This window comes from Tachypleus tridentatus, chromosome 1, assembly GCF_004210375.1.
Source record: "Tachypleus tridentatus isolate NWPU-2018 chromosome 1, ASM421037v1, whole genome shotgun sequence".
NCBI classification, from domain to species: Eukaryota; Metazoa; Arthropoda; class Merostomata; order Xiphosura; family Limulidae; genus Tachypleus; species Tachypleus tridentatus.
The window spans coordinates 13334075-13360596 of NC_134825.1; the positions used below are offsets into that span (position 1 = coordinate 13334075).

A 26522-nucleotide genomic window follows, 5' to 3' on the forward strand; every position below is an offset into this window, starting at 1 on the left:
TCATAATGTTCTTTAAGTTTTTTTTCTTGAAATTGCTTGGTTGTTTTTCGAAGGTTTAAGGTTACAATTTTTCAAGTGTGTCAGAACGTCTCGTCCACTTGAGTACCGATATTGTTCTTTGTTTCCTTTCTATAAGACCCTTTCATTATTTAAATAATGCACTTGTTGGACATCTAGCCATTGAATTACTTCTTGTTAGCTTTATATTGAATAATACTTAAAAATTGCAAACAAATTTATAACTTGAATTCTTTATAACGTTCTAGAGATTTTTGAAATCATGTGGAAAACATAAGAAATGTAATCTGAGAAAACAAACGATAAAGTTAAACATACATTCTTTATAGGTAGCTGTTGAAAAAGAACTTTATTTTACCTCACTTTAACATAGTTAATAATATTTAACTACATTATTTGTTGAAACTGATTTCTAAAAATACATTTTCAAATGAAGATAAGAGATGGAAGCACTATTCACATCAATTAATTGTTCAATATGGTCCCTTCTATGCCATTTTCCTTCCTATATTATCCACTGTCATTAAAATTGTGACTATGATACAATTTTTAAAAAGTTGAGATATATTAACGTTCTCAGAAATAACTTATATTTAAATATTTGCTGTTTTGATAACAAAGAATGTTTAGACAGAGTTGGCACAGTTAGTTTGAGATCTGTTATAGACTGAAAATTTCTGTTGAAGGAAAGGAGACAATGTTTCCACTTATATATTATGGTTTTTTTCTTAGAATTCCAAACGGCTTCCACTTTTCTTTCAACAAACAGTGAGAGTCTACAGAAGTAATCCAGATCAGAAATGGTATGCTTTTGATAAGTTATGAACTCGATTAATTAAGGCGTGAGTTTCATCAAAGTTTTTAAATGTTTATTCCACCTTAATTCTTCATTTATAAGTATTAACAAATAATCAATAATAAATATTGAGAAGGTAAAAAAAAATAAAATAAAGTTTATGACTAATATTGTTAAAGATCCATTTTATTTTTACAGTGTTGATGGGAATGATGTTAAAAATACAGTGATCATTTTTTTGTACCACATGGTGTTATTTTCATTAACGTTTGAGAAAAAACTGCGATTGTTTTGTTTTTGTTCTGAGAAATATATACAGTTTGTTATCAGTTTTATACTTGTTTTTTTTTTAAATAATTATTGTAAAATCGTAAAATGGTCTCCGTTTTATAAACGATTTTAATGTTTTAATAATTCCTAAATTTATAAAACTGAAGATATTGTAATGTAAAGAAAATGACAAATGTTAATAGTGTAGGGGTAAATTAAAGTTAACATACTTGTGAACAGGATGTGAATGGTTGTAAAGTTGTAATGATGATCAGTTTGATTAATTTACCCTACCTAGCTTCATTAATTTATTATTTCTTCTGTTTCTATTGTATATTATCTTGTAGTTAATTAGTTTCTTTTATTAGAATACGTTTAATGGTTAAGTTTATTTAACAATCTAAACCTTGTTATATAAGAACAAATAGATGAAATATGTCTAAATAAGACCCTGTAAAACATTTTACATATTCTAGAATTAAGACTATATACGAAGTCACAGAGGATGGAAATAAAGGTCTGAAAACAAAGTTACACAACTGATATTTAACATGATTAAAGAGTTTATTAATAATGCTTTGTTTCTCAAGACTTTGTCTACAACCTAATGATTTTGAATATTAACATACGAATACAATTTTTATGTTTCAAAAATAAAATACAAATACAAACTATAGAATAAGCTGTATAAATCATATGTTTAATGTCCACTTTTATAAAAACAGTACACCCAGTGCATATACAGGTATTAATATCTCTATATGGTGTTTAACATATATCTGTAATTATTCAACGTCAACATTTTCTCAAGACGTTAGATAGAGATATATTTCAGGAAAGTTGAAAACTTATAAATTATTAGAATTTGTTATTAATTCTTTAGGTATTATAAGAAAACCTAAAATAACTAAATATCTTAATACTGTAAAAATTATAAATATTTTAAGCTTTATCACAGAAACCAACTATCAATCTGTAGATCGTACGTTCGAATCCTACCTCCAAACATCTTCTAACTCTAAGCGGTGGAAAGATATTATCCTATTATACGATTAAAGCAACCCGAATATTGGGGTGAGTATTCTTAACTAGTTGGTTTCTGGTTAGTTTCTCAGCTTGGCGTGTCTGGGTGGCTAAGGCACTCGAGTCGTAATCTGAGAGTCGCGGCTTCGAATCCCCGTCGTACCAAACATGATCGCCATTTCAGACCTGAGGGCGTTATATGTGACCGTGAATCCCACACTTCGTTGGTAAAAAAGTAGTCCAAGAGCTGGCGGTGGGTGGTGATGACCAGTTGCCCTCCCTCTAGTTTTACACTGCTAAATTGGGAACGGCTAGTGCAGATAGCTCTTGTGTAGCATTGTGAGAAATTCAAAAACAAACAAACAATCTAATATATTTGTTTAAAATTAGTAACACATAGGTCAGATAAACCACGTGTAGCTTTGTACAACATTAGACAAATAATTGTAGAATAAATTTATTTATTGGTGAATTATTTTTCTTGTTAAATTGAAGTTAAATTATTAATTTTTTTGGATAATAAAATCAACATGAATGGGATTTTATCTGTAAGCTTTAGTCTTAATGAAAACGGGAAAGAAAATAAGTAGAAATTGTTGCTATTGTTCCTGATCACCTATAAGCTTGGCTTGATAATAGTGTCTAACAAACAAAATGTGGCAAATGAAAGTAAAATGTTGTATGTGGCATTTAAAAATAATTGTCGGTGTTAATGATATTATACATGTAAGGAAAACATAGCAAATAGAAATGAAATTAGATCGCGTGACTTGATTAACAAATATTTCGGGAGAGAACATAAAAACCAACAGAGATTTATACAAAATCGATTGGATGATGCAAACTGTGTGAAAATGACGTTTTTTAAATTATTGTCGTTTTTTTACAAGATAATTTTATCAGAAAAGAACAAGCTTGTAGAGTTTAAACATTGTGATAATATAGCTGGAATACATAAACAAGTAGTTAAACAAATGTCAGGTCAGGGATTACTGCAAAGTACTTAGTTTTGAAACATATATGTTCCTAACTTTGGTGAAAAGAACTCGAATGTCACTAACATTGAAACGTATATGGTCCTAACATTGGTGAGAAGAACACGAATGTCACTAACTTTGAAACATATATGTTCCTAACTTTGGTGAGAAGAACACGAATGCCACTTTTAAAACTAGATTTATACTTTATTATTTTACACTTCATACTGAAGTTTATTTTTCATATATAAATAAATACGTCATGAAAATGTTTTAAGATTTTAATATATGTTACGCCCTCCCATATTCATCAGACTTTGTTCATTATAAGGTAGAAACCAACCTATGAAAGTCTATAACTTTTATTGTTCACTTTTTTACATCAAACTTTAGTTGGATTAAAACGTTGTTATACTGACAAAGAAGTTATATCTCTGTCTGTGGCCGGGTATGTCCAGGTAGGTTAAGGCGCTCGACTCGTAATCCACGGGTCGTGGGATAGAATCCCCGTCGCACCAAACATCCTCGCCCTTTCAGCCGTGGGGGTTCTAATGTGATGGTGAATCCCACTATTCATTGGTAAAAGTAGGTTAGTTAGAGTAAAATATATATGTAATGGTAGAGATTGTTTTATATTGCGCAGTACGCATACTATTCAATAAATGGCGTAACCTATGAAATTGATACTTTTAGATTCTATGTGTTATGTTTTGAAACATTTAAATTGTATGTTTACATCAACTATTTAAGTTTATTTTATTAAATCATTCAGCACAGATTTATGCTTTTGTCTGAATAAAAACTGCATTATAGATTTTCTGTTATCAGCGTTGTCCATCAGCTGTTAGAAGAACAAACAAGAATCAGTTGATTTATTACGTTTAGCTACACCCATAAAAATATAATTTTCAATAAGTAGTCTAAATTAGATGATATAGCTTCTAAGATAAACAATTTAGTATTCAGATTTGCTTATTCAACTCTAGTATTCTTCTGTTCAATACATAAACCATCTGTATTGTTATAGTTTGTTTGTTTGTTTGTTTTTAAATTTCGCACAAAGCTACACGAAGGCTATCTGTGCTAGCCGTCCCTAATTTAGCAGTGTAAGACTAGAGGGAAGGCAGCTAGTTATCACCACCTACCGCCAACTCTTGGGCTACTCTTTTATCAACGAATACTGGGATTGACAGTCACATTACAACGCCCCCACGGCTGAAAGGGCGAGCATGTTTGACACGACGGGGATGCGAACCCGCGACCCTCAGATTTCGAGTCGCACGCCTAAACACTTAGGGCCATGTCGGGCCGTATTTGTTATATAAACTTGAATTTCTTGTTCAGTACCCATTCTGTGTTTGTCCACATAAATATCTTATTTTCTTATTTATTTTCATGTATATTTCATCTAGTCTACACCACAGAGTATTTGGTTAAGCTGATTTCTGTAAGTTTTATAAGTATTATTATTTCACCCTGTTAGACGCCTCGGAGTTCAGTTTCTTCAGTTTATTTCGCTATTATAAGAGCCACATTTTGATTCTGGAGAAGTTTTAACTGTGAAAATAATTTTTGGAACGTAATTTAACTTCCTGATATATCTTAATTATTTCACTTTTCGCCTGTAATTACATTGGCACTCAGTCATGTACAAAACCAACTAAATATGTATTTAACATACCTTGGACATCGTAAACAGAAATTGACGATGGTCTTAAACTACAATATACGAGACGTTCTATAGATATATTTAGTTGTACTCTAACATAAATGCAGTTCTGTAAGTATCATGCTGAATTATATGATGATATCTTGGTTAATATAGTAAAGTTGTTGTATTTTTTGTTGATATGTGTTTAAATATGAAAATCAAATTAATGAAATCTTATATATGAAGATATTATGACATAGGATTTTAACTGGAGTGTGTAACACCAACAGACGACTTATTTTACATTTTAAAATAAACCTTAATTGTATATGTGGACAATTAACTTCTAATGCACATCATCGTAAAATATTGGAAGTTGTTTGATAAATATGAAAATAATAAGTTTCGAATCTGGACGTTCATGTTTAGACTCATAAACAAGGTATGTGTTACTGCTACAGTTATAATATTATGAGTTGGATGACTGACAGAGTTTATTTCCTAAAATGAAAATAACATTTAATTTCATTGTGTTGAAAAGTATTAGAAATAATAAGAAATATATTATTATTTTATCATGAAATAATGTAAATATATTTATACTATGAACACAAAAATACGAACCACTCTTATATTCTTTAATTAATGTACATGTACATCCAGTTTAACTGAAACACAGTGGTGTAAGTGTACTGTCATGTGTGAGCACCGAATAACAATTTTCAAAAAATATATTACTTTAACGGTTTTAACTCAAGTGTCAAAATAAGAAAATTTATTTCATATATTTTAAGTATTTTAACTATTCCTGTGCGACTGTTATCAACATAGGCCTGTACTTATACAAGTCTAAGCCTAAACGCGACATCAAAACTACAGTTCGAATGGGGCACACCAAATAATTAGGGATACTGCAACTTACTTATCCCATTAGTTAATCATGCCCCGAATATACCATACATATTTGTGAGCCACATTAGAAACAAATAAATGGAAACAAAATACCTCAGATATCTACAGAAATAAACACTAGAGCATGACATATAAGATCAGCTAAACTAGCCTGAATGGACCTCCATTCATACAGTTTGCGTGGCCAATTGCCCATTATTATTCACAATTATTTACTTGACAGGAGATTTAAATTCCGTGTGTGTTCCGCTCATTCTTATTCTTTCACACAGAAGCTGAGGGTCCTTTAGGGCTGAGTCTTGAGTACCATTAAGATCAATGCTATCACTACAAAACTTACTCCTACTGTTGCAACGGGTTCTATACTGATGACTTATATATCTCATGTTTGTTATCACGTATCAGGTCTATTGAGAGACAGCTTCAGACTGTCCCCTATCGCATGTTGAAGTGTATCAGAGCAAAAGGTTTTACATTTTCTTTTTCAAAGCCGACAGTATGCATTTTTGCCACAACGGCATCTACGCCAAAATCTCTAGCTCTGTCTCGGTGATTCTGTTTTTCTCGTCCATGAAATAAAGGTCTTGGGAATTAATTTTTGACCATAAGCTTACTTTCATTCGTCACATAAAACGTCTATGTGTCAAATGTGTTAGAGCACTGAACATCATCCATGTCCTTTCCTTCACCTCTTGGGAAGAAGGTCAATGTTCTGTACTCCACGTCTGTTGAGTCCTCATTTAACTCAAACTCAACTATGGATCTCTAGTCTGTGGTTCTATTAGGACTTATTGAAGATGCTGGCTCCCGTTACTATCTGGATCTTTGGTTCTCTGTGGGAGATTTCTGCACTTCTGCAGTCCAGAGTTTGTGCACAGAGAACCATGAGCCTTCTCTTCACCCTCATCATTTGCAACTTTCTTTGCAGTATATTATTAAACGTGATCCTCACCATAGCATCCAACTTAGAATTGTGTGTGTATCTACCTCTTTTGGACTAGATGGTATGCACTTCCTCTTTTGCCCTTATATCAGGTGCAGATTGCTATTGTGGGTCTGCCATTGAATAACATTGGTGTCTCCATTGGTTAGCCCATCCTGCCATTGTTTATTTTCATCCCAACCTCTGACCTTTCTTTGAGTCATCTGAGGAAGGTAGATATTCCCAATTGGAAGTAACATCTTATTTGTAGTTAAAATTCTTTTAAACCATCCTTATATTCCCATTTATATAGATGGTTCGAAATCAGGTAACTCTGCCTCGGTTTGTTGTGACTTCTTGGCTTCTCACAGTATTCTCTTTACAGATCCCGTGTTCACTGACAAATTCTGTGCCTTTACTTTTGCCCTGGATCACATATGGGCTGTAAAGTACACAAACTGTACTATTTATATCGTCCCCTCAGAACTCTTTAAGTGTAAAAACGAGAATGAAAACTAATGTAACCATAGAAGTGTGAGTAAATTTTTGTCTCTTTTTTAAAATTAAATTATTATATCTTTGTAAATATATTTATTTTATTTCTTTATAAAGTTATTGTCATTGTGTAAAATGTTTTATTTTGATTCATGGTTTTTTTAGAAAACTCACAAAAGCCTCACAGAAATATTTCATTGACAGCACGAGAACTTGTGAAGTTGATTGTACTGTTTAACACTAACAAACAATAACGATATGATCCTATGAGAATCCGTAAGGAAAAACAGCATTAGTTTCATTTTTTGCAAAAATTAATACATGTGTAAACAGAGACGTGATTTGGTTACATAACATAAAGTCATATTATTTTATAATTTAAACAAGATATGTTATCCACGTTTAAAAATATACTCTTTCATTTAACCACCAGTTTATGTAACTACACCTGTTTCTAAAGAAGTATAAACTACAGAGCGATTCAGCTAACTGTATATAGAAGGCTTATATAATTTATTACTTCTGAATAATATCACCTTTCAAACATAACTTTTATTATTCGTTTTTGTACAAATCCAAAGTAATCTTTAGTAGACAACGATACTATGTTATTACTTAAACTATAGTTAATCAGTAACTTAAGAATAAAAATTGTAGTTTATTCTTGGGTTTACTAGTTTATTTATTTTATTCAAGTTATAACGTTTAAGACTTTTAGTAACTTTTGACGCTTATTAAACACTGTTATTTATCAACAGGGAATTTTGTTTACATTACGTATGATATCAGATTTTTAGAAGTCGAGTTATGCTGAAACTAACTGCACACTTACTGTCAGAGGCTTGTCTAAATTCAAATTTAACAAATATATTAATTGGCTTTGATTCTATACTGAAAACGGTGAACATATAAATCTTGTTCAAAATAAATGTAGAATTCTTTCAAAACTCATATCAGTAAGATTTCAAGAATTCTTGATACTTTCTGGTGTAGTTGAATAAATAAAGAAACGTACATAAACTGAATATAAAATTGATTATTAAAATAAGTAACTATATGTATAAAGACATAACATTAGTATGTTGTCTTCATTATTTATATCGTATCATTAACCTCAATCTTCACAAGAGAATAATTTATACCGATATTAAACTAAAGTTTACAACTGGACAAGTTTATTACTAACCAGCTATTCACACGTAACGTGTGTGAATTCAGTTATTATAAACTTACTTCTATATAATTTAAAATGTGAATGGACAGTAGCATCAAACTGTTACAAATATTTATCCTGTATGGTGTTATATTGGTCTTAAGTTATAGTTTAATACATTTTATATTGTTTTTGGTATCTAGTTGTTTTTACATTTAATAATTTAAGCCATTTATCTCCGAGTATCGTGAGCCATAACAGTTTGTTTATTAACAATTTGATATTAATATAGTTTTACACTACGAGCAATAAAATGTTTACTGTTTAAAACTTCCGTTGGTTGTTCTTAGCATGTTGCCAAAGTCTTAGACTATAATTTATTATTTATCTAACCGTCACGTAATAAACCTACATATGTGATTTTGGTATTTTTCACACACGAGTATTAAAAATAACATGCAACTAATGTACTGCAGTAAATGATTACAATAGCTGTCTTTAAATATAGAAATTAACTAGACTAGGACACACGTTTGATGAGCCTGATCTTTGATATCAGAAACAGATAGGCTGAGTATCTTTAACTTTACGTGAGTCAAAAAACCAAATAAAACTATCTTGTTGATATAGCAACAATTATACACAGTTGATAGTAATAAAAACAGTAATTAAAACACTAACATACTTTGTTAAGTTGGTCCAAACCTGATAAATATTAGAAGATGGTAAAGAAGAAGTGTGTAGTGTTGATGTCAGATGAAGTTTTTATAACCAACAACTGAGCTCGTCTGTAATAGATAACGGATGTGATGTATTATTTAAAGATTCCTTAACAATGATCATAAACATTTATCGTTTTGAAAGTTACGTTTTGCATTATATAGTACCATGTTGAAGAAAATCGAACTTTTTTAACATTTTATTTTATTTTTAAATTTTCTAAATCACTTTTTAATTACAGTAATTACTGAAGAAATTAATAAATAAATCTTGTAACAATCAAATTGTACTAGCTAGATGAGAATTAATTTACTAACCAATATTATTGATTAACAACCTGGAGAAAGACTCGTAACGTTCTAGTGTATTAAACAGCAGTGAGTATTGGGGATTATATCATGTATTATTACCATATTCACCGTTCAGATAATGTACATTACGATGGACTGTTTGTTTGCATTAAAGAAAAACCTCGTACAGCTATCTGCTGGGTCTACCAAAGGAAGACTTAATTTGTTTTGTAATTTAGCACAATAGGCTATATCTGTTCTGCCCACCAAAGGTATCGAAACCAAGATTCTAGCGTTGTAATTCCTCATCCATACAGTTGTGCCACTAAGGACGAGGACGATTTAAGAATAAAAATGTGATAATTTTAAAACTAACATGAGTTTTTACTGTATCATTAACATCAAAATAAGGCTAATAGCACAACTAAACAATGTACCATAAGTTTCTTTTGAAAGCTACCAGTATGACGTACCGCTGTATCAAAAGTTTCTTGAGAACAACATTGTTATGAGTTATGACTCTTCCAAATGTATCATCAGAAGATAACTGGCACGAGTTATCATGGTATCAGTTGTTTTAAAAAAAATGTCACCTAGTGGTGGTTATATTTAAACGGTGTACGTATTGTATTGTTTTATGACTTATTCAGTCATGCGATTTTATTTTTATATACTAGGTGCAGCATTAAGTGTGTCATATAGTTACAATATACCTCTTGGGTGACTGCATCATGTGATGCAATATAACCTAAAGAATAACATTTAGGAAAGTAGGCAACTTATCGTTACTTGTTGTGGTATGTGAATAAATTATTTTCTTTATCAACATTTCTACAGAACATTGAGTCAAGTGTGTTACAGAGACGTGGAGCACTTTAAAAACATACCGGTAACATTGTATATTATAAATTTTTCACATGAAATGAAAATACCTGTGTGTATTAAATTCGCTTTGAATCAGAATGAATATTAAAATTGTATTTTCAAACGTTTTACATTTTCAAATATTATTCAATTATTAACTTCCCATCACGTGCCACGTATCATTACACAAAAATAATTTGTGCAATTTTCTCGTCCGATCATCGAAAAACTTTTAATAATCCGGTAAATATCAAAATAAAACAAGTGAATTAGACATCAAGTAACTCAATCACGTATTTATTGTTGAAAATAAGGAAATACATCTGGTTATTGTTACTAATGCTTAACAGAGGAATTAGTAAAGGGGTCGCGTCTTTATATCCACATCTGGAAATGAGTATTTCTGACCTTTCCATTCACTCCATTGTAGACCATCAGCATAACTCTCCTGTTCACCGTTCAGGTAGAATCCATTAAGCTTGGAACTGTGACAATGCTTGTACCACCCAGCTTCTTTAAAGGCTTGGGCATAATTCGAATAATCAATATCGTTGTGTTTGTCCTTCGTGGTAAACCTGAACTGGTTGTGGCCACTAATCGAGTCACCTGGAAATATAAATAATATATTCAGTCTTATGTAAAAAGTATCATGATAATATCTTAGCCCGCGATGTGTCCTCTCTGCATACACCCTCTTTGTCCACCTTTCATACATCATATATATCTACAGATATCATCTTTATCTCCACCTTCCTATAATTACAGAGATATGCATCAACTGTAAATTCCAAATCAACAGGAATATTTGTACTTGTAAAGGCTTACAAAATGGAAACATATTTAAAAGAATTCAGTACAAATTTATTAATAATTTATTATCATTTAAATGAAGCTCTTCTGTCTTTGTAAAAGATTACTGATGAGGAACAGTTGTTTGTTTCAGTACTGATTTACTAAAGACTAAAAGACATTATTTACTAAAATAATGAATTATTTCAGGTTAAAGACCAAATTTCAAAACTGGGGCTACAATAAGTATAAGAATAATTCATTAAGTTGTTTCAAGGTATCTAGAATTTAAACAGATTGTAAGAGAAAAAAGGAATATTTTCAGAAACTATTTCATGTTAAAACTTTATTTTTTAAATGTTTTCACACGAGAGTATATTGTAGTCGTATCTAAAACTGTAAATGATTCATGTTTTTGTCAAAAGTCTACACAGGCTGATTAAATAATTTTAGGATCCAATAAACAGAACGAATTATTTGGTTATGACGGGAAACCCACGTAATGTGAAAATGTATTTCAAGACGGTTATTATGGGTATTAAAACTTTTATCAAACTCTCTTTGTTTACCTGAAGATGATCTAATAAAGTCGAAATGTTATTTTTCACTTTATTTTAATAACTTTTTTAAATAGTCACACCAACCGTTTTGAGATACAAGACAAATTATATTTCCTCTAATGTTATCACACCCACCCACACATTTATATACCTTGTCCAACTTAGACATAGAATTCTGTACAAACTACGCGAGAGTCGCCACAGTGTAAAAATACTTAGTTAAGATAAAGAGAAATATAGCAAAGATTTCACTAACGTGGCATCAGCATTATTAATAAAGCTTAAACAACAGTTTAATTGCAAATTATAATTTCTCCAGTGTTACGTAAAGAAATACGTTACAGTTAACATTATCAAAACAATCCATCTCCAACATAATCAGTAAATATTAAGTCACAATATAGACTAAATAATAACACTTACACAAAACACAGTTATATAACCAATAGAGAATAGAAGCTGTTACAGAGATAGAGTTATATTGACTTTGAAGAGTAATAAATATTGTACAAAGAAGCTTGTGACAGTATCACTTAATGTACAAGGTAACTTAGAACAATGATACATCATATATAAAACAGATATGGATAACAACACTTAAGGTTTCAGGCAGTTTAGAAGAACAATATCTAAGGTATGGAACAGTTTATGAGAATGATACCTAACTTTTAATAAAAGTGTTGATTTGTAAATAGTATTAATCATTAATTAATTATTATTAATCATTATAATTCACACCTAATTATATCATTGGAAACCCAGTAACGAACATATTTAAATAGCTTTATCTCTTTTGGTATATTCAACATCAGACAATTCACCACAAATAACCTTTCTCTGCCAGTTTTACTAGATCAAGAAGCCACCTCTAGCCTCACTGTATAATTTTTATTTATGAAGTTTTGTTTTTATCAAATTAACGTTGTTTTTCTATCACCACTCAAAATAAAATGAGCAAAAATATCTGATGGTAATATGATAAATCTGACGGAAAGTTGAAAATGACACATGAATAAAAATGACTTTGATATTAAAAATTTTAAATAGTTTGCATTATAAAAATATTCCCACCAGTTATTTTTCAAATGATAAAGTTAATGATAATCCTAATAAAATCCTGTCACTCAAGTCGCAATAAACAGACAGTAATCGAACTATGCTGTCTCGATAAATTCGTTTTGTCTTTTGTGACTCCTGCTATTTCAATAAATAAAGCGTAACGTGACACCCACACTGGATGTTGTGTAGGTTAAATAGTTAATTAATTGGTTTAGGTTTATCGTAAACAGCCTGATTATCCATATATATATATAATTGTAATAGCTGGAATTCTAATGTTAGTTACATTATGTGGTTCATAACGAAGAACGTTAATGCGTTCTTCACATAAAAAGATTTCTTCCTAAAATTAACGGATTTTTTCATTCCATACGTAAGACACACAAGCAAGAAGAATAGTTAGACGTCAAGTTGTTAAATCTAAGTTTATAAATTAAACAGTTGGAAACGGTTTTTTTATCATCAAATATTTTAAATAGCTTCTTCATTAGAATATTTCTACTACTTTGTTTTGAAAATATAACTTTAAATTAATTAAAGTTTACCTGCGTCACCAGAGTAATTACTGACATGTAATCTGTACAAGTGGTCTTCGTTTTCTATCCAAAACTCACGATAGCTGGCAAAGCTTTTGTTTCCTTCTTTATCCTTTAAATCAAACCTGATTGAGTAATTACCTTGATTTGTTAGAGCATAGATCCGATCATTTCCTATAAATAAATAATGAAACATTTCTTTTCTAGACAAAGTTTACTTCATAACAAATTATGGACAACATTTTACTCATGTGGAATTACTTTAAAATAAAAATTAAGCTAACGGCTTTCAATACAAAATGTTTCCAAACTGCATAAAAAGAGTGCACTGCGGACAGACCAAAGAAGCAAGTGTTAAAATGATACAATAAAATAACTAACTACATTATTGGAACAGAAAGGTATTGTTACTGTCTTTATATAGTGTGTTCAAATTTGAAGACAACGAATCAACATTTATAAAATAAAAGTTTGAGTGGTTTCAATTGATAATAAAAGAAACTTTATTACAAGTAACCAACGAACAATGTGAAGATAAGTTGTTGTAATTGGTAAGAGTACTTGTATAATGAGAACATATCCTACCCTGAATTCATTCTGTATCTTTAACACCATATCTTTTAAAAGTGTAAACAGAACCTTCCTGTACAGACCTACTGTATCTTTAGCACTGTCTCTTTAAAAACAGTAAACAGAACATACCATACCCTGAATTCCTTCTGTATCTTTAACAATATCTGTTTAAAAATTTAAATAGAACCTACCCATATAGACCTTCTATATCTTTAACACCATGTCTTTTGAAACTGTAAACAGAACCTTCCTATACAGACCTACTGTGTCTTCAACACCATCTCTTTAAAACTGTAAACAGAACCTAACCTAGCTAAATTTTTTTCTGTATCTTTAACACCACTTGTTTAAAATCTGTAAACAGATCCTCTCTATAAAGACCCTTTGTACATTTGAAACAATCTGTTAGAAACTAACAACAGAACCTACTTAGCCAGAACTCCTTCAGAATGTCTCCATATTTTTCTTTGTAATTTGCCCAAGGTTCGAAAAAGTAGTCCTTTGGGTTTCCATGGTTTCCTCGTCTTTGTATTTGATTAGAAACAGAAAATGAATAACTTGTAACTTTATCGTAATAATTTAACTTATTACACAAGCTTTAACATATAACAGTTGGATAGTATATATAATAAACGTTACTTATCGTCCAGCCTCCTCCATCAGTATCCATGTCACAGTAAACATAGAAACTTCCAGTAGTCATCCATGACTTGGACCAGATACGGTATGATCCACTGGTACTGTGTCCATTGGTCTATTGGTCCAGGAGAAGAAGGGGGACATGTGTGGGTCGTTTGACTTAGATGTTTATCTATAATAGAAAGATATAAGCTTTGCGTTATTTGACTGAGGTTCAACATGTGGAAATATATGGATAAAGAACTTGTTTGTTGTTTTATGTAGAAATACTGATGCATACGGATTTGGTATTATTGAAACTTTAAAGGAAAAACAAGGGTGATATTGTGTGTAGTTCTTTTATTTCTTTATTTAAAAAATATTACTAAAGTTGATTTGTACATTAAGAGACATAGTTTAGCACGACATTTGTTGCAATAGAATTGTGCATTAATGTACAGGTGGTAGAATGTGCAACGTGTACAAAACAGTTGGTATAGTTGGTATTGTACGGTTGACACTATAAAAATATTTGAAAGAAAACGGAAACCAATTTAATTATTGTCTATTTCAGAGTAAAGTAGTATATTATTTTCTTCTAAAATAAATCAATGTTTAGTCATCTCTGTTCCTTTCTGTATATATTTAAACACACAGAATGAAATTAAAATATATTGTATCTACCTGTCTATACTTTATCGTGTAAATAGTTTACACCAGTTTATTTCATTTTTGACCAATAAGTAAAAATTACTCCAAGTAATAATTTCATAAACTGCAAATACGAATTTCACTTGTCTGGTAAGACCGCCTCTCGGGAACACAGAGAAAAATTTGGTTTCGATACCACTGGTGAGCCGAGCACATAAATACTCATTGCGTAACTGTGTACTTATTTACAATGGAACTAATTAGATAAGAAAAATAACAAAACAAACGTTTAGTCTTAACTAAAGCTCATACAGACACACAAATTTAGGATATGTCTGAGGACTTACAATGTTAAAAATTGAGTGTTTTTTTTCTCGTGATGGGTACAAAACAATGTGCCACTCGTGTAGCTTTCGGCTTAACTACAAACAAAGAAGTTACCTAAAGTACTTTATGAATAGACTGTATGATTTGTTATAACACACAATACTATTGTTCAATAGTAAAAGTAAAAAAACAAAACACATTTTTAACAATATGACCTCTTTCATATTTAATTCTACAACAAAAATAACAACATTAATGATTTGAACCAAATAATTTATGTAAGAAAATCGTTCTAAGCAAGATGATGTAAGTTTTGTTTTATAGTTCTAAAATCATTAATAAAAGGGCTTTTCATAAACTTTTGTAAAAATACTACCTTTGTGTTTCAGGTTTTCTTAGGCCAGAGAAACCAAGACGTCGAGGGATGCAACTATTCCGGTTATGGACGTCTCTTTACACTGTTTCTGGACGGTATCTGACCCAAAACTTGGACGAACCCAGAAAATAATCCGAACAAGGAGAAATTCCATCATTTTTAAAGATTTAATTTTCTGCTTACTGTAATATAAATAACACTGTAATAGTAAGATTATGGCAGGCGTAATAAAAACTATATTATGAAATATAAAAAGAGAATTTGTGAACGAAACGACTGATAAAGAAAAACAACATAACTCTTATGATGATAGCATAAAACTCGGATATAAAGTAGATACAATTAACCTTTATTTATATTTTTAATATTTCTTTCTGAAATTATTTTTTTGTGCAGGAAAGTTTAACAACGATATAAACAACATAAGAATGTTTATTATTAAGAGTCTAGTTAAGAACAGTTTCGGTAAGTTAATGTATAAAAATAAACAACATTTGTTAAAGTATGGAGAACTGAAACAACCTTACTTTTGTATTTATTCTGAAACAATAACAGGATTAACATTAACACCAACCAGGAACTTCTTGTTTTACAGATACGTAAAGTACCGGTTTTTATTTACCATAATCAATAAAGTTATATAATGGTGAAGTGTTTCATTCATTGTTTCTATGGAACATCACTTAAACATGTAATACAAACTCTGACATTTTCTTAAAGCACAGGACTTCTAACACTAAATGTCCCAGTTTTTCTCTCAGCTTGATCAAATATCAACATACGTTCATTTAGTTACAATGTGAAACTAATACAAGAAAGTTAACATTTAATTATTTATAGTTTAGTTGACATAAAAAGGTAAATTTAAGAAAAATAAAATACCTAAACGATATACACTAATAAATATTATTAATCAAAAATAAAAATATATTACCTTTCAAAGCGAGTTTTCTTTTCGTCTCTACACTGTTAGCAACAAGACTATTTCGTTTCAATCTGCGATCTGAATCAGTATCATGTATTAGAACTCATGTTGCATGAACGTTAGTCATTTACTTTTTCCATCTTCACAAGCTAATCATGTGTTTATAGTTCTTTATCATAAGGAAAGTCAGAGTCACGTGATCACACTCTATTAACGATGTTATCCAGATATGTAAATAAATCTTAAAGACCTGAACTTTAAACAGTAAGGAAAGTAGTTCAGAGACAAACAAATATACAATCTGAAGAACCAGTTGTGTAACCTTTTGTAAAGAACTTATATTTCGTGTTGTAAAACCTTGTTCACTGATCATATTTCATGTTAAGTGAAATTTTTTACAACATAAAATTAAAATCAACAATGTATTTAATAAATATTGTGAGAATATTTTAGAATTAATTTCCTTCATAAGACTCTTTAACCTCCTATCTTTGAACTATGTTTCATATATTTTCCTAATGTTACAGTTTTTCATGTGTGTTGAAACAACCCATCAAGTTGAATTCTAATGTTGTTAATTGTGCCCTTACTGTAAGGTCCTTTCAATGTTTAAATGTTTTATTTACTTGAGTTTAGATATAAATTCAATTTGTTGTCAGTTTTATACTTGTTAATTGTTTAAATAATTATTCCAGAATCATAAAATGGTCTCCGTTTTATGAAATATTCTAATGTTTTAATAATTTCTAAATTTATAAGGTTGACCAAATTATTGTAACGTAAGTAAATTGACAAAGGTTACTAGTGTAGGGATAAAGTAAAATTAACATACTTGTGAACATATGTGAATGGTCGTAAAGTTGTAACGATCGTCACTTTTGGCTAATGTAGCTTTCCTCGTTTCTTTCATTTGTTTGTTTCATCTGTTTGTGTCCACTGTTCCCGTGGTTTTCTGTTAACACCTGTTCGTGTTGTCTGTTCCTGTGATACATTACTAACATTTGTTTGTGTCATCTATTCCTGCGGTATATTACTAACAACTGTTTGTGTCATATATTCCTGTGGTATATTACTAACTACTGTTTGTATCAAATGCTATATGGTATATTACTAACAACTATTTGTATCAAATGCTATATGGTATATTACTAACAACTGTTTGTATCCTCTCTTCCACTTGTAAATTAACTTATAGTTAATTAGTTTCTTATGCTACTGATTTATGTTTCACTGTTAAGTTGAACTGACTATATATTCCTCATAATTCAAGTACAAGTACCAGGGACGTGTGGTAATTTGTCTGGATGGGGAAGCAAAAGCATAAAAGGTGATCATAAAATTTAAAAATAATATATACAGGACGTCCACTAATGATAAAATTAATTTCTTGCAGTCATTAATTATATTTAATATTAAGTGCTTCTAATTAATATAAAAAAAAGACATATTCAGCTAATTACTTTATTTATATGCTAATTCCGCCCTCTCTTCCTTAAGATTGAATAAATGTAATACATCTTCATTGAAGGTATAAGTATTTATTTTCTTAAGATTAATACTGAACTTGCAAGTCGTTTTTGTCGTTGTGAATTTCTGGTGTAGCTGTGTATTCTTTTTAAATGACATAATGAAAACTTAACTGAGGCACTGGTTTCTGGAAGAGTAAAGGTTACCTCACACAAGTTCCAAGGCTGCAGCTGACATTAAACTAATTCATTCACTAGTTTTACTTTCAAATTAGTGTCGGTGTATAAAACAGAAAGTTCACTTTTCAAGCGATGAATATCAAAGTATTCTTTATAATTATCTTTCAATGATTTTAATGCAAATTCAGGAAATATTTTTGCTTTTCTCCTTTTTGTTATTGTCGAGAAGCTGAAGAAATACTATGTTTTATAATTCATTTCATGTATTTTAAGTCTTTAAACTATGTCTGTGCGACTTTTATTAACATAAGCCTATAATTATGTAAATCTAGGCCTAACCTACAGTTTGAACGGGGCACACTAAGTTATTGGAGGCCATACACTGGAATTTACTTTGTCCATTGGTTAACCCTGCCACGATTATATTACACATATTTGTAAGACACATTAGAAACAAATAGATTAAAACAATATACCGCAGATATCTACAGGAACAGAATCAAAGCGTGACATGTAAGCTCCATACAAGTCTGAAGTGACAATCGTTACAAGTTTATGACCACTTAGATCCTGGTCACAAGTATGTTAACTTTATTTTTCCTCTCCACTACTAGCATTTGTAATTTTCTTCATATTACAAAATTTTGATCGGCCTTATAAATTTAAGAATTGCTAAAAAAATAGAATCGTTTACAAAACATACATCATTTTAAGATTTTCCTAGTTCAAAATCTACCGAGAGTCGAGATAAAACTTCAAAACCACTAAGGCTTGTCTGTCTTTTTATTATGTTCGGTTGTTGTTGTTTGAAAAATAAAGGAAACTAAAAGAAGACAACACTCAGTGAGTTTGTTTCCACACATGAACATAGTTTCACCAGATTACTGATGTTGTTGATCCGGCCACTGATATCTTTATCAGTATCTTGACCTTTTGTGTATGTTGACTCTCTACGTTCGACAAATGACGCTGCCAATCCTTTAACAATTCATATACCACGTGATGCTGGGGTTATTCAATCATTGTTGTTAGAAGGTATATCGCCTTTAGATTCTAGTTCTATCACTGGTGAGTCTGTTTTTATTGAGGGCGGTTTTATTAATGTTTCTCTTCATATCTTATACTTAACATCAAATCTAGTTGTGGGGCCTATTTTGGTTGGAATAAAACCAATACTGCCAATTATGTGTGTATTGTTATTGTTGGAAAACGATTTGTCTGGGGTAAATGACAGACATGTATTCAGAGGACAACATTATAGATTTGGCTTAGACATTTTCCTGGATCCCATTGGGATCTTTGTATGATTGTCCCACTGGTGATTTATTTGTGAGTCACAATAATTGGCATGAGGGATCTGATTCGCCTGGTGAAGTTCCATCTGCCACAAGTAAACTGATTGTTAAGCAAGAAAAGGGCTCGCAGAGTTTCTTCACTATTTAATTATGCATTGCCAAATGATGAGCTGTTGAAAGTTCCAAATCGTTGTTTTGTTTAAACGGTGTGCTTATGAGGAAATGGAGATCACTGGATGTGTTCCAAATCGTTATTTTGTTTAAACGGTGTGCTTATGAGGAAATGGAGATCACTGGATGTGTTCCAAATCGTTATTTTGTTTAAACGGTGTGCTTATGAGGAAATGGAGATCACTGGATGTGCCAGTTTCAGAAGACTACCCTAGAGTTTATCAAATCGTTGTTCCCAAAGCATAGCATTCTGAAATACTGATAGTTCCCAATGAATTTACTAAAACAACAAGACCTGAGAATATTAAGAAACATTTATTTTGGTCAAAACTTAGAGAAAATGTTTCTCAGTTTGTAAAAGTTGTCATACTTGTCAGTTCGTCAGAACAACTAAAAAGAAAAAAAATTTCAGTCTCTTTTAAACATATTTTAGCTTTCAAAGAACCTTTAGCCGTGTGATTGTTGATTATGTTTGGCCATTTCCAAAAACTCAATCAGATAACCATTGTTTGTTGCCCACCATGTGCTCATCCACTCGGTCCCTTGAAACTAGTTCTTTGAGAAACATTCGAAACAATTTATAAGGCTTTGATTATAGAAAATAGTTACACGAGAGTATGTTACAGTCGTATCTAAATATCTAAATAATTAATTTGTTGTCAAAAGTCCACACATGTTGATTAAATAATTTTAAAATTCAATTAATAAGACGAATTATTTGTCTCTAATCTTATCAGAATGCTATTAGTAAATTATTATCACACAATTAACACAATTGTTACTAATGTAACAATTCAAATTGCTTGGATGATAGAAATGTTTAAACTAATTATTTTTAAATGATTATTTTAAAGATAATACCAATGTAATAATAAATTAGATTAAAGAGTAAACTTTGATCACCTGCGTCACCAAAGTAATTGCTGGCATGTAATCTGTACAAGTTGTCTTCGTTTTCTATCCAAAACTTCCAACAGATGGCAAACCTCTCGTTTCCTTCTTCATCCTATAAATCAAATTTGTTTCAATAATTTTCTTGATTTGTTAGATCCGATCGTTTCCCCACAAATAAATTATGAAAGGTTTTGTTTGTACATAAAATTTTCTTCAAAATAAACCATGGACAACATGTAGGATCACTCTAAAATAAGTATAAAACTGACAGTGCACAAGATAAAAGTTTTTCCGTAATATAAAAAAAAAGTTCATAACGATAAAATCAAACAAACAAATATTAAAATCATTAAATAAACTATTTTTTAATATGGTGAAAAAATATATAAAAAACTCTTAAGTTATTTAAGTGATGTTCAATATATATAAATACATTGAGGTATAACTTATTAGTTGATTTTTTTATTTATAGATCCTGATATATATGTATATTTAGTATAAGTTGAAACTTCAAAGTGTAGACAAGTGTGATGTAATGTGTATCTCAGTTCTTTGTTTATTCTATAAAATTATTCCTAAAATTGATATGTACATCATTACACATAATTTAATAAGAAATTTATCTTGTAATAATGTACAGTTGGTACAATATATACAAAACGGTTGGTATAGTTTGTATTGTACGGCTGATAATAGAATATACTACAAATACAATGTACGTCTGGTAGAAGAAAATATTATAAAGACAATGGACACCAATTTAAGTATTGTTTATTTCAGAGTAAAATTTTATAGATTAAGTTATTTAAAAAAAAAATAATGTTTGTCTCATAAGGTGATAAAAATGATTGTCTTTTGTTAACCCAATTCTCCAACCACAGTATGTATGGTGACATAGAACACTATAAACCTGGTTTCGATTGTCGTGGTGGGTATAATACAGAAACACTTGTGTATTTTTGTGCTGAACTACAAATAGACAAACATATTGACTAACGAACTGTGTTATTCCTTATAATAAATAATACTATTATTCAATAGCTAAAGTGAAAAACAATACACATTTTTAACAATATAACATCTTTATATTTAACTATACCATTATTAAACAACAACAATGATAATAGCAATGATTTGGACCAGATGATTTTTGTGAAAGAATTTTTCTACAATGAACTTAATTCTAAATCAATAAATACGAAATATTTAAACTTTTAAATAAACATTGTGATAACTTTTACATCTGTTTTTAGATTTTCTTTGGCCAGAGAAACCAGGGCGCCGATGAACGCAATTATTCTGGTTATTGAAGTACCTTCAAACAGTTTCTGGACCGTCTCTGGTCCAACACTTGGACTAACCCATAAAACAAACCAAATAAAGACAAATGTAATCATTTCTGAAGACTTAATGTTCTTCTTACTGTAAAATAAAGAGCATTATATAAAAGTTTATTTCTGACAGACGCAATACAGAACAGTTTACGAAAATGAAAAACAGATATTAAAAAAATTCTGTGCTTCATAAAATGAAATAATTACAATATATATATAAACATTTTACCGAGAGAGACGTAGATCTTTAGTTTTGAGTTTTAATTTCTTTAAAACATTCTGGTTTTATATATGAAAAATTGTTAAGACTGTTTATCATTAAGAAGTCAGTTAAGGTTAGTTTAATTAATTCATGTTCAGAAACAAAGATGAGTTATTTAAACATGCAGAAGTTAAATAACTTTTGCGTTTCATGCAGACTAAAGCAATGACAGGGCAAATATTAACAAAACCCAGGAACTTATTGTTTTTCTTATTTATCAGTGGTCAATAATTATATGATGTAAGGAAGTTGTATTCACTAGGACAGGATTTAAACAAACTCACAATCAAACTCTGAAACTTCCTTAAATAACACTTCTTTTACAGAAGCAGTTTGTTTAATTAACAAAGGTGACATTTACTGAATTGTGACGCTATTCATACAAAAGATTTTCAAAAGAACAGTAAGACTAAAATCATTGAATATTATTAATAACATTTAAGAATTATCAAAAATACCTTTCAAAATATCTTTTAGGTTGATCTATACACGGTTAAAAATTCTTTTAAAATGATATGAACGAGTCCGTGTTGTTCTAATATATGAGACAGTAACATGATATATGACCAACGTCGTACGAAGTTTAATCGTATCAAGGTAATCACGTGATTCTATTTCTAAATCATGACAAGAGAAAGTCCAGCATCCGAGGTATCCAAAATCAACAACTGGTGATGCTATTATTGAAACATCCTGCACTTGAAACCAATAAGGAAAATAAGTGACAGATAAACAAGTTTGACAAACCTGCAGTTCGACCTTCTTCAGAGAACTGTTTTTTGTTACGCAACTGTTCTAAATATTAAACTATAAACCAGCAGGAAATATTATTTGAAATATTTTGAATACTTTACTAAATACATCTATTCAAATAATGTTTATTAAGTTTTCATTGTCTCAAATGTATCCTTCTGTTGTTCTTTCAAGGTTTAAGGTTACAATTATTTACGCGTGTTAAAACATATTATCCACTTGAGTTCTGATATTGTTAATAGTTTCCCTTCTATAGCACTCTTTATGTGTTTAAATGTTGCGCGTATTTTAATTTTGAAATATTTAGTCATTTTCTTTTTCATATTTATATATTTTAAAACAAATGTTCAAATATTGATATTTTCTTATAAATGTTTTTAAAACTGAAGCATTTTAACAAACACGATAAATTAAACACTATAATATATTTCATATTTTACTTGGAGATTATTTCAAATAGTTATAGCGGAAGTGTTTGTCGTATGTTTGTGTGTACAGTTTGAAAATATTTACATGTTTTATTTTAAAACAATAACATATTTATGGTTATTTGTAGACATTTTCAACTCAATAATAATAAATAATGTTTTGTTTTATATCTAAAATTAACAAATTTTCATACAAATTCAACAAATGACAACAATGAGAAAGTGAAAACATTTACGTTCAGAGTTTAAATTTGTGACTTTAATATTTATGAATCAACTTCCAGTATTAACAGTAGTTCATGATGATACGTCTATTGAGTTGATAATCGTCCCCTGTTAGTACAGCGGTATGTCTCCGGATTTACAACGCTAAAATCAGACGTTCGATTCCCCTCGGTGGGCTGAGCAGATAGCTTGATGTGGCTTTGCTATAAGAAAAACACAAACACTGAGTTGATAATCTACTTTCATAACTAAGGTTTGTTTCAAATATATAAAGTAAGTCATCTGTAGTTGTTATACACATTAGGAAATAAGTTCCTAGTTTTAATACCTTCGTCACAAATATAATTTATTTGATTAAATACATATATCAACAAAAAGTACAACAACTTTACTATATAACCATAATCTCATCATATCAGTCAGTATGATACTTATAGTACTATTATCATTTTGCATTAAAACTAAATATATCTATAGAAAGTCTTGTATTTTGTAGTTTAAGACCATCGTCATTGTCCGTTTACGTTAACCAATGTCTATTACAATATATATTTATTTGGTTTTGTACAACAACGGTTCAGTTTATGAATATTGGTTCTGAAGATGTGAATGATAACGTATATTGACCTGCCAAGAGGACGATTTTTATTTAATCATTTAATTATAATCACAGGTCCTTTAAGGACTATCAGATCTACACGTACCATATCAAAGGATGTGAACGGTCGTTAACTAGTAACGATCGTCACTTCAGCCTAATGTAGCTTAGTTCATATGACACACTTTAATGTTATCTGTTCCTCTACATATTTGTGTTATGTTATTTTCATTTATTTGTTTCTAATGTGTCTTACAAATATGTGTGGTACATTTAGGGCCTGGTTAACCATTAATTATAATCAATCATCAAAATGTTCATTTTAGAAGTACTTCACCTTGGGTTTTATTTGAAATCAATCCACTCTGATTTATCTAATCTTTATGATATTTTTCCTAATGTTTCTAGAGTTTCTCGATGGATCTATAACAAGAGAAAAATTAAAAGTATTGAAAATTATGCAGGGCAATGTGTTAAATTTAACAACATAATTAAAAATTACATCAATGTAAAACACAATTTTTTCTTTCTGAACAGTAAAAACTGTGTTTCATTACAGTCTTACCAACAGCTAGAAAACAACAGTTTTATATGGTGAAAAAAATCGGTTATATGATATAGATCTTGTTGGTACAATAATTATCTCATATAAATCTTGCAGAAACAACAGAGTCCCCCCGCTAGTACAGCGGTAAGTCTACGGATTTACAACGCTATAATGAGAGGCTCGATTCCCCTCGGTGGGCTTATTTGATAGCCCGATGTGGCTTTGCTATAAGAAAACACACAGAAACAATGGTTATTTTATATGAATCTAGTAGAAACATTGGATATCTTATATATATATTGTATACGATGGTCCTGTATCAAGTACTGTATTTTATTGATAATAATACAAGGTTTCTTTGTATATTTCGACACATCACGTAACATTTTGTTACTATGCCCATCTACTAAAGATAGTAGTTGTGAGTCATGTGGTTACTATAAGCACCTATAGTGACAGGCGTAATTTGAGTGACGTCATTAGTATACATATCTGGATGTTATATTATCAACTTAGCTACGAATGTAATCTACAAAGCTGTTAGTAACCTTATCGTGATGTGAAAATAAATTATTGCATTTTAAATATTTTTTTGGACTTTCATTTTGTTATCTTCTGATAAATCTAACAGTAAGAGTATATCGTCACGTGATCAGTTTAGACACCTATCGGTAACATTGTTCGTTATTAATTTTGTGTCGAATTACTTTTGGTATTAAATTGACTTTTAAACATAAACTAACATTTTATAAATTGAGTTACTACTTTTATCATACACGCTAGTTGATTTATTAAGATGAAATAATTCTGTATAGTTTATTTGCCTATGATTGTTGAAACAGTGTTATTAATTTTGTAACTACCAGAACGAAAATAATTAAAGTAATCTCCAGTCATCAAAGACATATTTGTTATAAGCGAAATTTAGAATAAAACTTACAATTCATTTATTGTTTCTAACTTTTAGCACAAGGGTCGTATTTTCATTTCTACATCTGGAAGTGAGTATCACTGTTCTTTCCGTCCTTCTCTATTCCACAACATTAGCATAATTCTCGTGTTCACCGTTCATGTAGAGTCCATTAAGGTTGGAACTGTGACAGTTAATGCACCATCAGGCTCCTTTAAAGGTTTTGGCATAGTTTGTTTCATAAGTATCGCTATATTTGTCCCTTGTAGAGAAACTGTACCCATTGTGTCCACTGAACCCATATTAGTAACAGATAACGTAAAGAAATTAATTTTGATAAATTAAAGTGTGAAATATGTCAAAGGTTTACTTTATATTATATAATAATGATTTGTTAAAGGTACATAAACAAAGATACACATATTAGACACATGTAAACCACAACAGGCTTGGACAGAGTCTGAAAATAAGCGTGTACGACAATAGATGTAATACTATATTTTTAACCAGAGCTTAAACATACCTTACACTTTAATCATAACATAGATAAAGTGAGTCTTCCAGATCAACCATAACTCACGATAACCAAAGGCATTCTAAAATAACCAAAATGTGTTATTAGGAAAAACGTTCACCATCGTTCACTGTGTATCATCTACAACAAATGTAAATTAGGTTTATGACGTCTAATGATGTACAGGAAAGACACTATTTATGAGAGATAAGTAAAATAATTGAAGTAAAGCAGCTCATAGCATGCTTTCGATACTAACTGCAGATACTGAGAATAGAACAAATGTTGTACCGTATTAGGACAGTAATAAATAAGGTGCAAAACAGCTCAGGACAGTGATATATATAAGATATAAAACAGTCTTAAATGAAATAATAAAACACTTTATAATTTTTACAGTTTTCATGATTTCCTCTTCTTTAGATAACTTTGGAAACAGA

At 30.2% G+C, this 26522-nt stretch overlaps 2 protein-coding genes across 5 annotated transcripts; both read right to left on the bottom strand.

Annotated features, from left to right (window-relative positions):
• Nucleotides 1-10375: 10375 nt before the first annotated feature.
• Nucleotides 10376-17736, bottom strand: LOC143241480 (techylectin-5A-like). 2 transcript variants are annotated; one of them, XM_076484804.1, is made up of 5 exons: nucleotides 16515-17736; nucleotides 15581-15690; nucleotides 14248-14419; nucleotides 13045-13209; nucleotides 10376-10697 (listed from the first exon to the last, which is right to left on the bottom strand). In XM_076484804.1, exons 3-5 carry the CDS (start codon nucleotides 14309-14311, stop codon nucleotides 10447-10449), a joined length of 480 nt encoding a protein of 159 aa, XP_076340919.1. In that variant the 5' UTR covers nucleotides 14312-14419; nucleotides 15581-15690; nucleotides 16515-17736; the 3' UTR covers nucleotides 10376-10446. The 2 variants fall into 2 exon arrangements, with proteins under 2 accessions (XP_076340919.1, XP_076340900.1); XM_076484785.1 differs by having other exon boundaries at nucleotides 15581-15762.
• Nucleotides 17737-19917: 2181 nt separating this feature from the next.
• Nucleotides 19918-25751, bottom strand: LOC143237759 (techylectin-5A-like). 3 transcript variants are annotated; one of them, XR_013020630.1, is made up of 5 exons: nucleotides 25599-25751; nucleotides 22566-23716; nucleotides 21753-21867; nucleotides 20521-20623; nucleotides 19918-20172 (listed from the first exon to the last, which is right to left on the bottom strand). XR_013020630.1 is itself a non-coding variant. In XM_076477714.1 (4 exons), the coding sequence occupies exons 2-4, from the start codon at nucleotides 21906-21908 to the stop codon at nucleotides 20108-20110; spliced, it is 324 nt and encodes a 107-aa protein (XP_076333829.1). In that variant the 5' UTR covers nucleotides 21909-21933; nucleotides 22566-22659; the 3' UTR covers nucleotides 19918-20107. The 3 variants fall into 3 exon arrangements, 1 of the variants encoding a protein (XP_076333829.1); XR_013020535.1 differs by lacking the exon at nucleotides 21753-21867; XM_076477714.1 differs by lacking the exon at nucleotides 25599-25751 and having other exon boundaries at nucleotides 21753-21933; nucleotides 22566-22659.
• Between the last annotated feature and the right edge of the window lie 771 nt (nucleotides 25752-26522).

Coding starts and splice junctions, on each gene's coding strand:
- LOC143241480 (XM_076484804.1), bottom strand. CDS start 14,311: ATGACTACTGGAAGTTTCTATGTTTACTGTGACATGGATACTGATGGA. Junction 13,210..14,247: donor TGGAGGAGGCTGGACGATAA/GTAACGTTTATT, acceptor ATTTATTTATAG/GAAATGATCGGATCTATGCT. Junction 10,698..13,044: donor TAATTACTCTGGTGACGCAG/GTAAACTTTAAT, acceptor TTATATTTCCAG/GTGACTCGATTAGTGGCCAC.
- LOC143237759 (XM_076477714.1), bottom strand. CDS start 21,908: ATGATTACATTTGTCTTTATTTGGTTTGTTTTATGGGTTAGTCCAAGT. Junction 20,624..21,752: donor AAGAAAATCTAAAAACAGAT/GTAAAAGTTATC, acceptor TTTGATTTATAG/GATGAAGAAGGAAACGAGAG. Junction 20,173..20,520: donor CAATTACTTTGGTGACGCAG/GTGATCAAAGTT, acceptor TGTTTCTCAAAG/AACTAGTTTCAAGGGACCGA.